Below are 15,252 nucleotides of genomic sequence, written 5' to 3' on the forward strand. Positions count from 1 at the left end.
CGTTTATCTGTGTATTCCTTCCCCACACCCCCTCCCCCGCCTTGTCTACTCTTGTTTCTGTCATTTTGTTGGTCTAAAGAAAAATAGCATTTGAAACTATGTCTGTCTAAGAGGAGCCATTAAACTTTATAACAGCAATGAGTCTAAATTAATTTAAAGTCTATAATAGGTAAAATCCTAAAATGCATTTATAAAAATAGCATTAATAAAATGACAAATAACATCATTTTTGTTGAAGTGAAAACTGTCGGGAAGCAAGTGGAAAAAATAATTTATTGCAGATTCTTTTACACATTAACATAGAACATTTATACATATATCGATGTGTTGATATGAAATACTAAAATGACAAACATTTTTACACAAAAGTAGATGCACTATATTTTATAAAGGTAGATATTAATAAATTATTGAGACATTTAAGAACAACAGACCAAGTATTCCAATAGGAATGCATTCTATGTTGTAATTAAACTAAGTTTTCTGAACATGATGCCCTGGATATAATCCCATCCTTCTAAACTAAGAAAAAGAAGCTCATTTCTGTGAATAAAAGGCCAGGGATGGCTCTGATTAACAGAGTGTCCCAGTTTTATTCTTGGAAGTGGTTAGAGCCCCTAACACATATCCAAAGCTAATGTAGTAGCTTAAATACTGCAGCTTTCCAGAACAGCTGAATGTAGTTAATGAGATTTAATACAAAGGATACAATACAAATGATAACATTTTAGAGGAATTGTAATTTGCCACATGTATTTGAATGAGCAACCAAATATTTTAATAACAGAAATGCTTGATCTATATTTCTTAAGAGAAATTGACATACTTCAAAATAATCACTATTTTCTTAGCATGGTAAGTTAATTCTTACTTTGGGAGTCTGAAAATAAATCACTTTTTTCCCCTAAAACTTACAATTCACTCCTTTAGAAAATGAATTCTATAATGATATACACCGACATGATATAAAGTTTGTTATATGTTATAGTCATTAAAATATACATATACATGGAGTGTGAAACAAATTTGGGATACTATGGTCTGTGTATACAAGGCCAAATACTGTTCAGTTTCATTTAAATTAAATTCAAGAGATATTTATTGGGTGCCTACTACATACAAATTACCATGTTTAGTAATGCTTGTAGTAGGTTTTAAGACACATGAAGCGCATATCATCCACATCTAAAGCCGAACTTTAGATAATATATTCAACCTGGAAAAGAATCAAAAGCAGAGCTAAAGTTGAATAATGAATAAAGATATGCCCAGGAGAAAGGCTTGGGGGAATTGAGAAAGACAAAGCAGAATCACAGTTGCTCCTAGGTTTGCCGCATGTTAGAGGGTAGCTGGAACTGGGCACTGTCTTCTTCCTCCCACAGTCCATGATTCAGTTATCCTCCTGCTTTGTTTCCTTAGCAAAGTGTAAGCAAAAAGGGATTAATTTTCAGGAATAGCAAATCTTATAGTACCCCGGAAAAAAATCGTTTTCTGTAAGAGTATGGTCTGCATTGATACCTTCAGGTTTTTGAAGGCATTCCCCCCATAACGCTGGGTGACAGAGGGCCACCCAACTACAGTGACCAACGCTGGAGGTATAGTTTAACTTCTCAGAAAACATTACTAAGCATACCAACCCCATAAGTAAATTATTTAGTGAAAACAGCTGAAAGAAGATAAAAATAAATATTGTAAAACTTGACATTCCATTCCTTTTAGCACTTGGGGCACTTTAAAAGCATTTTAGGGCATGTATACGTACAGAGAAACAAATGGAATCAAGCAGTCTCTCCCTCTTTAAAGAACCAGTACATCAACAGGGGAACAAGGTGGCTAACTTGTTTCGGATGCAGGGCACTGGGAGTGGGAAAAGGCGGGGCCTGCCCTTTGTGTGCACAGCCCAGCAGCGGTCACAGGATTCCCCTCTGGAGGCCAGTGTTGTGAGATCCACTCTAGCACTTGGGTTCTGGCTGGAGCACAGCCACAGCTCTACCATGAACATAGAGCTTCCCTACAAAATCGTTTATAGTAGATTCTGGAAAATTGTAAATCACTCCTCTCTAGGACAAACACACAAGGGACTAGGATTTCCGAAGATACTCGAACAAGTACAGTTGGAGACAGCTTGGCCCTTACGAAGATCCGAAACCGCATGGTTAAGAAATTCTGATGCTGTTCTCACAATAACTTAGGGGCCGAGGGAACAAGGTCGGGGGTTCCCCTCACAGCCCACCACCTCAGTCATGTTTGAACCAGTTTGCAGCGGAAGAACAAAAGAACAGGTCTTCTCCATCTAGTGCTTTTGGTTCTAGCTTCCAAAGCCAGCCACCAAAAGCACCCCCTAGGAAGTATTTATTGTTCCAACTGGCTCATGAATGGCGCAATATTTCTGCTGCTTTACTTGAAAGTTCATTTCTGTAACTAATACTTCTTTTCAAATGAAGTGTATTCTCAGTGATTATGATTCAGCTTGCCATATGTAGAGACTCTCTGGGGGAAAAAATGGGGCTCTGATTAGTCATACCTCTGTTCCGGTATTTCTTCTTGAGAGAAACCAAACTTGCATTGGTTCTTTCTTGCCCTTCATGGACACTGGGCCTCTGTGCTCCAAGTGGAACTGTGGGTCTGAATTGTCTGGGGTCATAAGACATCTGGAAGATGGGGCAGGGAGCAAGGAGAGAGTTATGGAACACGGTTGCCCAGAGAATGTGACAGGTACCACAGTCAGAAATAGAGACACAGCGAGGACACTCACTAAAGTTGTACATAAAGGTAACTCAAGGTTTTCAGAACAATGACCACATCAGGGATCTCCGAGAGGGTGTGAAATGATTTCAAGTGGAAATAATGACACCGTCCACACAAATACAAATCAAACAATCCCAAGGGTGACGGTGATGACTGCTTAAACGAAACAAAATCACTCGGAGAGTCAAACCACACGCAGACAGACCTTTTCCTTTCAAATCCGTAAACACCAAGGCATGTTCTCTTACCTGTACGTATATTCAGACACATTTATTTTCCCTTTTTCTCCAGTGGTTTCTGTTCTGCTCGTGAGGTTGACAGTATTTCCAAAAAGACAGTAACGGGGCATCCTCTGTCCTATGACACCTGTGACGACCTCTCCAGTGTGTATCCCTATTGTTATCTGCAGAAATCAAAACTTGGCTTTAACCAATTCAATCACGAACACACTAATACTTACTTATTTTATAGTACAGAATAATGAGGAGCCATTGTACAAAAAGCATAAGAATTCCCTAGAAAACTCAAGTGTGTTACAGACAAAATTAACACCCTCACAAAATCTTCCTGCCATTCCTTTTCTAAAGTCTGATGATTTCAAAGATGTGAACCTGGCAAGTTACATGGGATACAGGAAGGAGTTTGAAAAAAAAACCCAAAACCCTAAACCCAGAAGGGACAGAAGGTTTCATCTCCTCACCACAACTTCCAGTACATGGGGCTGACTAAGCAACTTCAGACAGAGACTTGCCCTCCCTGAGAGAATGTAATGCAGTGAGACCTTTAAAATATTTCAGTTTTTGTGGTAAAGATGCCTTTCCTTATACATAATTAATGATTGCTTGGTCAAGAATATGAATCAGCTGTCTACAGTGGTCTACTACTACTCTTTTAACATCTATTTTATTTACTAACCTGAACAGATTCGCCATCTACTTGAACCTGGCCGGCAATTTCCATCATGTCCAAGGCCAGGTGGCAAATGGACCGTGCGTGGTGGATGCAGGGCTCTGGTAAACCACTCACTGTCATGTACTTATCACCCACGGTCTCCACCTGACGTATACATATGGTTAGATGTTGACTGGTTAGCATAAACGTGACCGTTTCATTTGCTCATACTACACGAAAAATATTTGCCAAGGCTATCAGTAACTTTAAACTTTCCTCCCTCTTCTTTAAAAATTCCAACAACATAAAACTTTGTAATTATTTGAAATTTACACACATGGCATTTGAGGTATTTGATTACAGGAAGGTTTAGTCTCAGCATTATTTTTCCACTTGTAAGTTTTGGTTTCTCACCTCAGATACCCTTACAATTCGGTAGGACAATGTATTGCCTTATTTTCCCCTAAAACAGTGATGGTTTGACAGCACAAGACCTGCAATTCAATGATTTATCATGGTCATTACCTATTTATTTTTATGATATGCTCACTGAGTGTTACACTGTACCTCAGGAAATGACTGTAAAACAAATAGCTCTGGTGGCACTTATATTACCCCAGATGCCTGGGGATAATGTAGTTAACATTCTTTCCTTTATGAAGCAATATTCCACTGACTCCATTTTTCCAATATTATACTTGTTTGTCATTGAAACCAAGGGCAGAAATGCCTTATGCACATTTATGTTCTCATGTTCCATGACTTCTTTACCATACAAAGCATTTACACACTTCCATAAAAATGTCTCTTACAAATCACTGTAATGAACGCTATGCTTATACTATGTGTGATAAACAACGCGCACGGGTCTGTTAATGCAAATGCAAAAAAGCTGCTGAACAATTCATTGTAACTACGGAATCGTCTGCTCCATTTACTTCAGTTACAAGAGAGAGAGTGGTTTATAGCAGGAGGTGATTATTTCAGACGATGAACACTGACTACATGGAGGCTTACTATGCACCACGGCTGCAGTGAGGGATGTAACCTTAGTGCCTCTGCAGGGATGGTCTGAACAGCACTGCATCGCAATGTGGTCAGGACTTGCCTTATACACAAACGGATTTTTCCGGGAGTCGGTCAGTGTGTCAAATCTGGTGTAGAGGTCGTTGAGAAGGTTGACAATCTTCATGGCCCCTTCGCCAGATGCATGTTTGCTACAGAAAGCGTTGAAGCCCACAATGCCACTGAAGAGGATTGTCACATTGTCATATCTCTTAGCAGGCACAGGACGCTTGTGTCTCAGCTCATTGGCAACAGATGGAGGAAGGACAGAGTATAGCAACCTGTTTAGTGGGATTAGGAAACAGCCATGGTAAGAAATGCTGGGATAGGTTTTGTGCATCTACAGGCCATTTCATAGAGCATCGATGTCATGTGCATTGTGAAGGCCTGGATTCTTATAGGACAACCTCTAAAACTAGTTTCAAATATTACTCATATTTATAAGTAAAAACAAAATGTCTCCATTTCAAACCAAATCAAACCAAATCAAAATCAGCCAAACACTAGACAAAACAAAGACAAGTCAAAGTTTTCATTTGTAGTCCTGGACTCTGACCCTGCTGCTCTGATATTCGAGAAGTTGTCGAGAAGTTGTCGTTACTGCATGAGAGACACTGTGGGAATAGCATGCTTATGTCTCTGGAATAAGAATCTGATCTCAATTGTTGTAAAGTAATATTGAAAGTAGCAGATTTCTCTCCCATCTCATTCTGGTAAGACAGGTGGGCCTTGGTCTGGAGATTTTGTTTCCATAGTCAATACTGAGACGACAACAGCATCAGAGACCGTGCTGAGGGACGAGTGTGGTAAACACAACAGGGAAGGATGATTGCTGCTGGATTTACGTGGGGAGAAGCAGGAGCCTGGGAGACAGCGGGGCTCTTGCATGAGGGCTCAGAGGAATAAATGAAGGCTCGTCCCTTTTTCTTCTCTATAGTCAGAGGGTATACTGTGCTAAATTTAATGTACGTCATGGAGCTGAGCTCTCATCATTTTTCCTAGCTTTAGTGGGATTTCCCCAGTCTTTCATTTTAACTTTCAAACAAAAAATTTTATAAAATATTTTAAAGTTATGTTTGAATATTAAATGTGAACAGAAGAACTACTTAGCTTTAAAGGAAATAAATAGTGAAGGGTTTATAATTATATCACCTTGAGAAACAAATGTCTACCAAAAAAACCAAAAAACCAAACCTAAGCCTAGGTGCTGTTTTATTATAATAGGCAGAGCAGGACACTAGTCAAACTTACAGACCCATATGACTTTGAACCTTAGTCCTTAGAAGTGTATCATGAGCTCCACAAAATGTGATATTTTTCATGGATAAAGTTGTACCACATACCAATAAAACATATGTTTGAGGTGTTTTCAAGAAGTGGAAGGAATTCAAGCTGCCTGTCCCATATACTTTCTGAAATTTTTGAAATATCTGAATAGATTAAGGGGTTCAGTAGGAGTATGGGAAATGTTAAGTGGTCTCAAAAAAAAAAAATGAAACCAGATTTCACCTTCATTATACAAAGGCCAAAAGAGTGAATCAAGAAGCTATGGGTAAAGACAGGCATTCAATGGCATTCTCTACTTCATTCATGCCTGAATAAATAGTTAACTGGTGTGCTTATTATGTGTGGGCACAGCATCCATCCTTGGGCAACTACACATGTATCAATGCAGGAAAAGTACGGAAAGTGATGCTGTTACCAACATTCTGAGTGTTCAACCTGAGTGAAATAGTTCTTATGAAAGTGAGACAGATGAGTTCAATTCTCCAGCAAGATACCTTTCTGTTATACATGTATAAGCATTAAAATTGAACACACAAGGCCCTGGGTAAAATATGTTATGAACATCAGTGACTTAGTGCTTTTAACGAATACAGCAAGCAAGTCCAAGTAGTATGCATGATGTGTATTTGTTTAAATAAATTACTTGAAAATGAACTATTACTTTAATGTCACTTGCCCAATATTTCCTAATTTAATCTACCATTCATAGAAAAATAATAGCTTTATATTTTGATTTTTTGCTAATATTTGTCTTCACAGATGTAATTGTTGTCATTACAAGATGACATTCAATCTGTCAGATTCATATCAGCCAAGTTTTAAAACAATTCAGCCCAAGAAAAGAAATCTTTTAGAAGATAATGGCCAACTCTAAGTCAGTGCTCAGTGTAACCCTCAGAACTTAGCCGGCCCCTGGCACATCGAGGAAGCGCCGAACATATTTCTTCTATAAAGGAAAGAATGGATAGTTGGATTTTAGCATTTGATTTATTCTATTGATTTCCAGAGAAATGTATTGGCATTTATTCTTTCAGCTTACTTTGTAAAAACGGAAGACATGTTCCCACCACCACGAAGACCGATTTATTTCTGTATGCATAATTTCATCTTAAGTGATGTGGAAGAGCTTATTTACTACTCCAGAGCTCCAATGGCCCCCATGTCTTTTTAGTGTGAGTATTAATCTTCACTATAGTAAAGTCACCATCCATGACGCCGTGGATTAGGGAAGCGGTGACCTTCTTTAAACACACGGTTATAAACTTACGTGTCAGTCTTTTTCTTTTCATCTTCTAGGGCTCTTAACGTGAGCTGTAGCCTGTCTGTTAGGATTTCCAGTTCCTGGGTCAGTTTGTATTCCTCTCTGAATTGTTCTCCCAAAAGGACAAGATCACGTGTGGCATCGTGCAGAGGGATGTCGCTCAGATACAGACCTCTCCTGGTCAAATCGTCCAGATTCATCACACTGTAATACAGAGAAAAGAGGCAAAGGCATTCCAAGTCATCACATGACAATACCAACCGGGATCACTATCAGTGAGCATCACCCTGCCACGTCCTTCCATTCTAATGCTGCTCAGGCTGAAGAAGAAAAACATTGGACAATCATGCAAAGAATATAACTTCAGTCTTCTAGAGAGTTCAAAATCTACCAAAGAGCAATGGACTTAAAATGTATGCTCCCCAATTTGCACTTTTTGATGTTATCAGCCTAAACTGAAAGACAATGAAGAAAACTGCACTATGAAACCTGCTGTTACTTAGCACAAGGCTGTGACTTATTATTACACATTTTTCTTGTTATCAAGAGATGAAAAAACAATTTATCTTCACTGTCTTTAGAAGGGATATTGTGCTTCTTTGAGAAACTAGTTCATTTCTTCCTTCGGGAGTCTGTGACTCTCGTAACTGATTGCTTTTCCACTTTAAATATGACGATTAAAAGTGCGCAACCTGATGTATGACTCATCTTCAACAAGCATTCTGTGTACGCATGACTTTCTGAGCTATATTTTATATGCTGCTCTTACTTCTGACTTTAATTTCTTCTACTCTTACTTTCTTTGACTAATTTTTCTCATTTATTTGAAATAGCATTTAAATTTGCTGCATCTTTTCAACTTAAGTTATTTTTAGGACAATAATATTTACTGATTCAGTGAAGATCTGGTAAGTGAAAAGCAGCTTTTTAAAAATTTACTCTTTGGTTTTAATGTCTTAAGGATATGTTATTGGTTTGAAATCTTTAAATGCAAAGTAATTCTGGGCATTCACAGTAATAATTTCTCTAAAATTGAATAATTGAGTAGAGATTTTACTGAAGAATTATGGATTACTAAAATGTCTCCCTATAATAGATTCTCAGCAGAGATATCCATAGATCAAAGCAAAAATTAGCATTCCAATGTAGAAACAAAGAATGATCAAATAGCTTACTCGTGAAGCACTTGGTCTCTTTAGATTTTGTTAAAATGGATACGTAAGTTAAAGCTCGCTTGCAGAAATAGACCCTTCTGGACAGAGACCAGATCATCTGCTGAAAACTATAAAATATCTGCCCATAAGCAGAGGAAAACAAAAGATTATAAGATTAAAAAGAATTGAGTTAGGAAACATAACCAAATCACGTCTTATTTTTTAAAATATTTATTTTAATACACTACATTGTTTCTAAATTTAAATTAACCATCTTGAAATTATTTATTTTAGAAGTAAAACTGCCCTTAGTTGACTTTTCTTATAAAAAAGTTGACTATAAGAGTTGTAAACTCAAATTACACTTCAGAATAACTGCAGATTAGCTATAGGATGATCTAATGGCATAAACAGTCAGCAAATAAAATAGAATACATGATTTCTGCTGAATTTATTACAAATGTTAATTGACATCTTTGTCATGGAGAGGTATACTAATAAGAGTTGTAAAATCTAATTACACTTCAGAATACGTAGACATGATGAGTAACATGTTATAAAATTCCTTTGGTAGTTAAAGATGGGTACTTACATCCATTGTAATTCATTTAAAATGTATTACCTTGGCGAACACAGAAAAAGTATGCTATCTGCTTCAGGTAAGTAGATCATTTGACCCTTGAGACGCAAGCAGCTGATCTCAGTCCCAGTCAGTTCATCCTCACATTCTAATTTCTCCACATCCAGCAATCCTTCCTGGAAAAGGCAAGGCATACCCATTAACTTTCTCCCTGCCTCACAATTCATCACAAAAAGGGACACGCAAACCTCGCTTCCCACCAAACCATAAGGGAGATAACTGCACCCATTTGAAGAGGGGAGGGCATTGCACCAGAGTTCTGCCAAGCCATAAGCGTAGTGGCTCCCTTAAAAATGGAGCAAACAAGTGGAGAGACAGCAGCTGTACTACTGTTCACATATTTATTTAAAGTTCTAAGATTATTTCTGATTTTCTATTATGCTTACAAGATATAAACCAGGTCTTATCAAAGAATAAACCAAGCCTCTCGTCTCCCCACCCCTACATTCACAAAGAAACTGGAAATGCTTCCAAACACACAAAATGTGTGTATGTAGGACTTTTGGGAGGGTTGCAGGAAGGATGAAGTGTGTACTCGAAGACATCTTCGCTCTGCCAGTCCCAAAGACAGAAACTGTGAGAGCTGTTATCATTACCAACTGAATGAATACTTTACCACTCTTTTTTCCCTGCAAAAAAAAATGGAACCAAGAAGAAGAGACACTTTAAGGAAGTGGATGAGGTTTTTATTTAAAAAAAATATTAGTTTTTCTGACTCTAAAATAGGACAGTGTAGTTATACAGGGAGTAAAGGATGTTGGTTTAATATATGAAACTGGGTTGTCCCAGCAAGTCATTCTCCACACTGATTTTTATTAATTCTGATCAGATGACAGAGTCCTATTGACTCTCAGGCAAACCAAAAATCAATAACATTGTCTTTGAAATAGACACTCCCTTTGAAATAGGGACTCCCTTTGAGGTTTGCTTTTGATCTCCCTGTACCTCCTCTATCTTGTAGAATGGCATAGCAGCTACTTTTCCCTCCAGAACACTTCTAGTATGTAACACATCTGACTTACTCACATTTAATAAAATAATATCTTAATTACCTTGCTTCTCAATACGAAAACCGTATTGATGTGTGAAAGGATCCCATGGAAACTAATGTCAATGTGAGGACGGACCAGAGAGAAAACAGACAAAAGGCTGCAATTACCAGGTTGGAGCTAGAATGTAGATAAAAAGAAAAGAACACAATTATTTGAAACAATTTTTATTTGATATTAGGTTAAACTGGATCAATTATATGTAAGTACAGAAATACATTAACTTGCGGGAAAGTTACCTCAGCTATGGACTCATCTTGACCTATGCAACTCAGTGATTAAATGGACATCAAATAGTTTCATGAACATAAAACCTCATATGGATTCAGATGACTAGTATTCAAATATAAGCTATTAGAAACAAAAGAAGCATTTTCAAAGAAAAAATGGTAATTTATCTTTTAAAATGTAGCATGAGGTGTTAAATACCAATGGCTTAAAATGAAGTTTAAATATCAAGAGCACCAGCAAACACAGTTTATCGAGAGATGATAATAGTAATAACAATAACAGTTATTGATTGCTCATAATGGACAAGTGATTCAACTAAATGTTCTCCATTTGCTCTCCCTTCATGCTGTAACAAAGGGAAAATTGACAGAGAAAGGCCAAGTAACACACTTCGTGGCTTATAATGAGGGAAAGGCAAAACCAGCATAAGAGCCCAGGCTTCTGGATTTATAGATGTATGCCCAATCCCATTTAGGCTAATCCCAAATTATCAAGTCTCTTTAATTACAAGCAAAAAGTATCTCTAGACACTTGTCATGTACAACTCCAAAAACTGGTAGAGCAGAAGGGAATGATTTTACAGACGGATCAGAGTAATGCAAATCAATGCAGACTTGCACTGTTGTCCTCTGACGCTTTTTCTACCACTTCCCATGATAGTAATCTCTGGCATTTTCCTCTTTAGTAGCTTTTAAATTCTCTCATTTCCCTGCAAATATCAAAGGTTGATTTTGAAAGCTATTTTCAAATAGTATATAGCCAATGAATATGTATTCAAGGAATAAAATAGGTGACAATTGGTTGTTACGAGAAAGTTACCCATTTTCTCATTTTAAAAGGGCATAGCATCCTCACTATCCCTGTTATTAAGAAAATATATATATACCTGTTGTAGGAAAAGTAGCATTATGGTTAAACACACGAGCTCACATTTAAACAACTTACATAATATGCAATGTACTGAACATCAACTAATACACAGTAAAAAGGTTAAATGCATGGTCACATGTGGCAATAGCGCCTTTATGGTCCGTCCTTTGTGTCAGGTCCCAAGGAAGCACGTCATTTACCTGGGGAAGCACTCTGTATATGGCATTGCCACACTGAGTGACCACTAGGCTCCGGTCAAATATGATGTGAAAAGGAAAAGCTTTGCAGAAGGTATAGGGGCTGATGCGTGATTCCTGGGTACCATTTTCTTCAAATCTGTCAAGATCTTCATAAAAATCCTCTTCTTTAGATTCTTTTTCTTCAATTAAAAATTGAGTATGATCACATTCTTCATTTCTTTGTTGAATAACCTGGGTGTCAAAGGGGTAAATGGTGTTGATGGTCTGCATTTCAATGTACTTAAAATAACCTAAGTGTCTAAGAAATTGGTTTGGAAAATTGCATTTGGAGGGTTATATTAAAATTTTAATATATGCAAATACTATACATGGCTGAAATAAAAGAACAATTGTTGTATTAATACCTTGGAATTATCACTTAAAACTAGCAGTCTGTATTATCAACCTTTTTAAAGTGTGAGAGCTGGCTTCTTTCACCAAGTAATCTAATTTATTTTATTTTATTTTATTTATTTTTTTAATTTTTTTAAAATTTTTATTTTTATTCAGTTACAGTTGTATGCCTTTTCTCCCCATCCCTCCACCCCACCCCAGCCAAACCCCCTCCCTCCCCCACCTCCACCCTCCCCCTTGATTTTGTCCATGTGTCCTTTAAAGTAGTTCCTGTTCACCAAGTAATCTAATTTTTTTTAAAGCAAAACTTTTAGTTCACAATATGAGATATTCCAATGATATTTTAGGGACAGACAAAGTCCACAAAAAACAAACAAACAAACAAAAACAATGAACAGTAAAATAATATCTAATTTTATATTTTAGAATTTATCCATTTTACGGTGTGTTTTTTTATATTCTGAAGGGTACAGCTTAGCCAGTCGCATACCTCCTGCTTTCCAGCCAGTGTGTGCTCACGGAGAATGCAAACTAAATTTCATGTGACCTTACGCAACGTATAAAAAGAAAAATCTGCTGCCGCAAGGAAATAAGTAGCCTGTATTCCTTTAGATCCTTGCATTCCAAGGCCAAATATAGAAGATTTCTGCAGCTGCCACTGCTATGGTTTATATATTTCTCTGGTGAGGTTCACTAGCTGCAATAATTAAAGGTAAATTCACTGAGTATCATTTTTAATTTTCTACTGTTTAGAAGTGTCTCCATGACTGATCATTACCTTCATGTCGATTTCAGTGCCATGTATTTGCTGAGCTACTGTTTTAATGATTCCGATGACAATATCCTGAAGTCCTTCTCTCTCTGAGTAGTAGTGCAGAATGAGTCCTTTGCCCTTCTCTGCATCAGTGCACCTAAAGGAAGGTGCACGCATACCTGGGTAGATAGTAGCCAGGTGGTCATGCAGAGCATCTAGGTTCTGCAATACAGAGGAAATGGTGATGAGTAAATAATGCTTCCACATGACGGTGGCTTCTGGAAAGCAAGCTAAAGACAGAAGGCTCAATCTGAGCTTCGTGAGCAGCTCAGCCGAGGAAACACTCACATAGCACTTCCTTCCCTTGCTGCACTGAGATATTTGTAAGGCAAGAACCACGGGGAACTTGAAACTCTAGTAGAGTAATTAAGAAAAACATCTGTGGCTACTAACAGTTAATACATGTTAAGAAATAATACATAAAGAGAATTATATATTAATATATATGAAGAGAATTCCATGAAGCAGAAAAAAGGAAATAGTTATGGGCTAAAGCAAAGATAAACATATCTATAGAAGTCTGTGTCAGCTGTATATGCCTGGCAGTCATTTCATGGTAACATAGGTACTTTACCCAATTCTTCTAAGACTTGGCTCCTGATAAAATCATGGTAACTAAAATGATGTATATGAAACACTTAGCACATCCCAGGTACAGTAAGCAAAACAATTTCCGCGCCCTAATCCTTTTGAGTATGATACCTCACGTGGCAAAAGATATTTTGCAGATGGGATTGAGATAATGGATCTTGAGTTGGGAAGACTGTTCTAGGTGATCCTGGTCCACCCAGCTAATCACGTGAATGACTGAGTCCTTAAAAGCTGAGACACTTTCCTGGTTACAGGGAGAGAGAAGTACAATGACAGAAGGTTGAAGAAATGGTGGCATGAGAAGGAAATGCTACTTCGTTCCAGGTTCTGAGATGTAGGAGACTTATGTGCAAGGATGGAGAAGCCCCTGGGACCTGAGGGCGGCCCGAGCTGATGGCCAGGGAAGAAACTGGTTCTTCAGCCCTATAACACATCAAACTGAATTCTACTGACACCTGAATGAGCAAGGAAACAGCTGTGCCCTAGGTTCTATGGAAAGAAACACAGCCCTACTGGCACTTTTGTCATAGACCAGTGAGACCTGTTATGGATGTCCAACCCGCAAAATTGTAGGATAATAGGTTTGTGTTGTTTTAAGCACTTATATTTGTGATAGAAATAAAAAAAACTAATACACTAAGCAAATAGTAACCTACCAATAACTGGTGACCATGGAGAAAGAGAATGTGAAAAACAAAATGATTTCAGAATGCCATGGGCCTAAAAAGAACGTCTCTAAGAAGAAGGTGCCAGAGGTGAACCAATATTGAACTGTGGTCCTTGTACCAAATGTCTCAAAGAAGCCAATTTAGAGAAACAGAAGTATCCAGTAAGAAACCAGGCAGAAACTGGAATGAATAGGTGGCCTCTCCGTGGGGGCCCAGATTTGAGAAATTCTCTCCCAGGGCACCTATAACTGTGGTTTAATTTTCTGTCTCCTCCATTCGAGCCTTCACTCATTCTATCAAGTTACCCCATGGCTGTCAGGAATCATGCCCATACGTTGTGTAGACTGGGGGCAAGGCAGAAGGTTGAATATGAATCTGCATGACAAGGACCCTGACTTTAAGCAGCTCATAGTTTATTCCACAAACAAATGTGCAGAATGGCTTCTGATGCACAAATAAAGGACCCAACAACTCAGACTGGAAGAATGGGATCTGAAGGTTTCAAAGTAAAGATGAGGCCTGAGTTAGGTCATAAAGGTTGACATTCTGATTTGCACACATGTTTCAATAGTCTCCCCAATTGGGTGAATCTGGTTTCCTTTTCAAATGCCTTTATGCAGAGTGCTTTTAATTTTCTTCCCCTAAACATCTGTTAGAGTCAAGTCAGTCCATTTCCTAACAGAAACATCAATTCATCCTCATTGCCTCTAGAGGCTGCTATTGGCATGTAAAAGGAATCCAATATGGCAGACACTAATTTCTGGAAGTTTATATACATATTTGTAATATTCATAGTACAAGTCCCAAAACTAATTTTCTTGGTTGAGTAATACGAAGGGTTCTTTCTATGACAAGTTTTTTTGAGGGGAATCCTTTTCTGAGAAGGGAAGACGTGAAGACAGATCACAACCCCCCCAGGTCCCTTACTCTTCTGCTGATGTTGCAAAAATGTCATAAGAGAAAATCAGGTGAAAAAAAATGACCAAAAGAGTTTTGTACTTATTTCCATTTGCCACAAAGTCTAAATTGAGCTTGCTGCTGCATTTAGTTAACTACCTAATATCATCAGGCCCAGCTACTGTGTTGTAGCTCACTTAAAAAAAAATGAGTCAATAATTTGAAATATGTATTTTAATATTATTTTTTTAATTTTCCTCTACTAAGTACTTAAGTATAAGTCAAAATGCCTGTATCACTCTCATACTCATCTATTTTCATTTTGTATCATATTACATTAGCACATTTCTTTGCCATGAGTCACAAAGAGATAAGGCACTTCCACCCTAAAAGCTGACCAGTTTTAATTTAAACAAAGGTATTAATGTTGCTAATAACATGTTGCTTAAATGTATCACTTCAAAGCAAGTAGGAAAGCAAAACATTTGAAGTC

At 37.7% G+C, this 15,252-nt stretch overlaps 1 protein-coding gene across 2 annotated transcripts in view; it reads right to left on the reverse strand.

Moving 5' to 3' along the window:
* Nucleotides 1-255: 255 nt before the first annotated feature.
* GUCY1B1 (guanylate cyclase 1 soluble subunit beta 1) overlaps nt 256-15,252 on the reverse strand; it is a 31,723-nt gene continuing 16,726 nt past the window's right edge. For both annotated transcript variants that reach the window (XM_045202686.2, XM_024568823.4), the window contains 10 exons: nt 12,568-12,765; nt 11,397-11,627; nt 10,099-10,215; nt 9,029-9,162; nt 7,259-7,456; nt 4,748-4,985; nt 3,664-3,804; nt 2,997-3,151; nt 2,525-2,651; nt 256-1,414 (listed from right to left, as the gene is read on the reverse strand). In XM_045202686.2, the coding sequence (XP_045058621.2) occupies nt 1,391-1,414; nt 2,525-2,651; nt 2,997-3,151; nt 3,664-3,804; nt 4,748-4,985; nt 7,259-7,456; nt 9,029-9,162; nt 10,099-10,215; nt 11,397-11,627; nt 12,568-12,765 (1,563 nt within the window). In that variant the 3' untranslated portion in view covers nt 256-1,390. The remainder of the gene's footprint in view (nt 1,415-2,524; nt 2,652-2,996; nt 3,152-3,663; nt 3,805-4,747; nt 4,986-7,258; nt 7,457-9,028; nt 9,163-10,098; nt 10,216-11,396; nt 11,628-12,567; nt 12,766-15,252) is intronic.

The sequence above is a fragment of the Desmodus rotundus genome, chromosome 9 (assembly GCF_022682495.2).
Source record: "Desmodus rotundus isolate HL8 chromosome 9, HLdesRot8A.1, whole genome shotgun sequence".
Taxonomy (NCBI): Eukaryota; Metazoa; Chordata; class Mammalia; order Chiroptera; family Phyllostomidae; genus Desmodus; species Desmodus rotundus.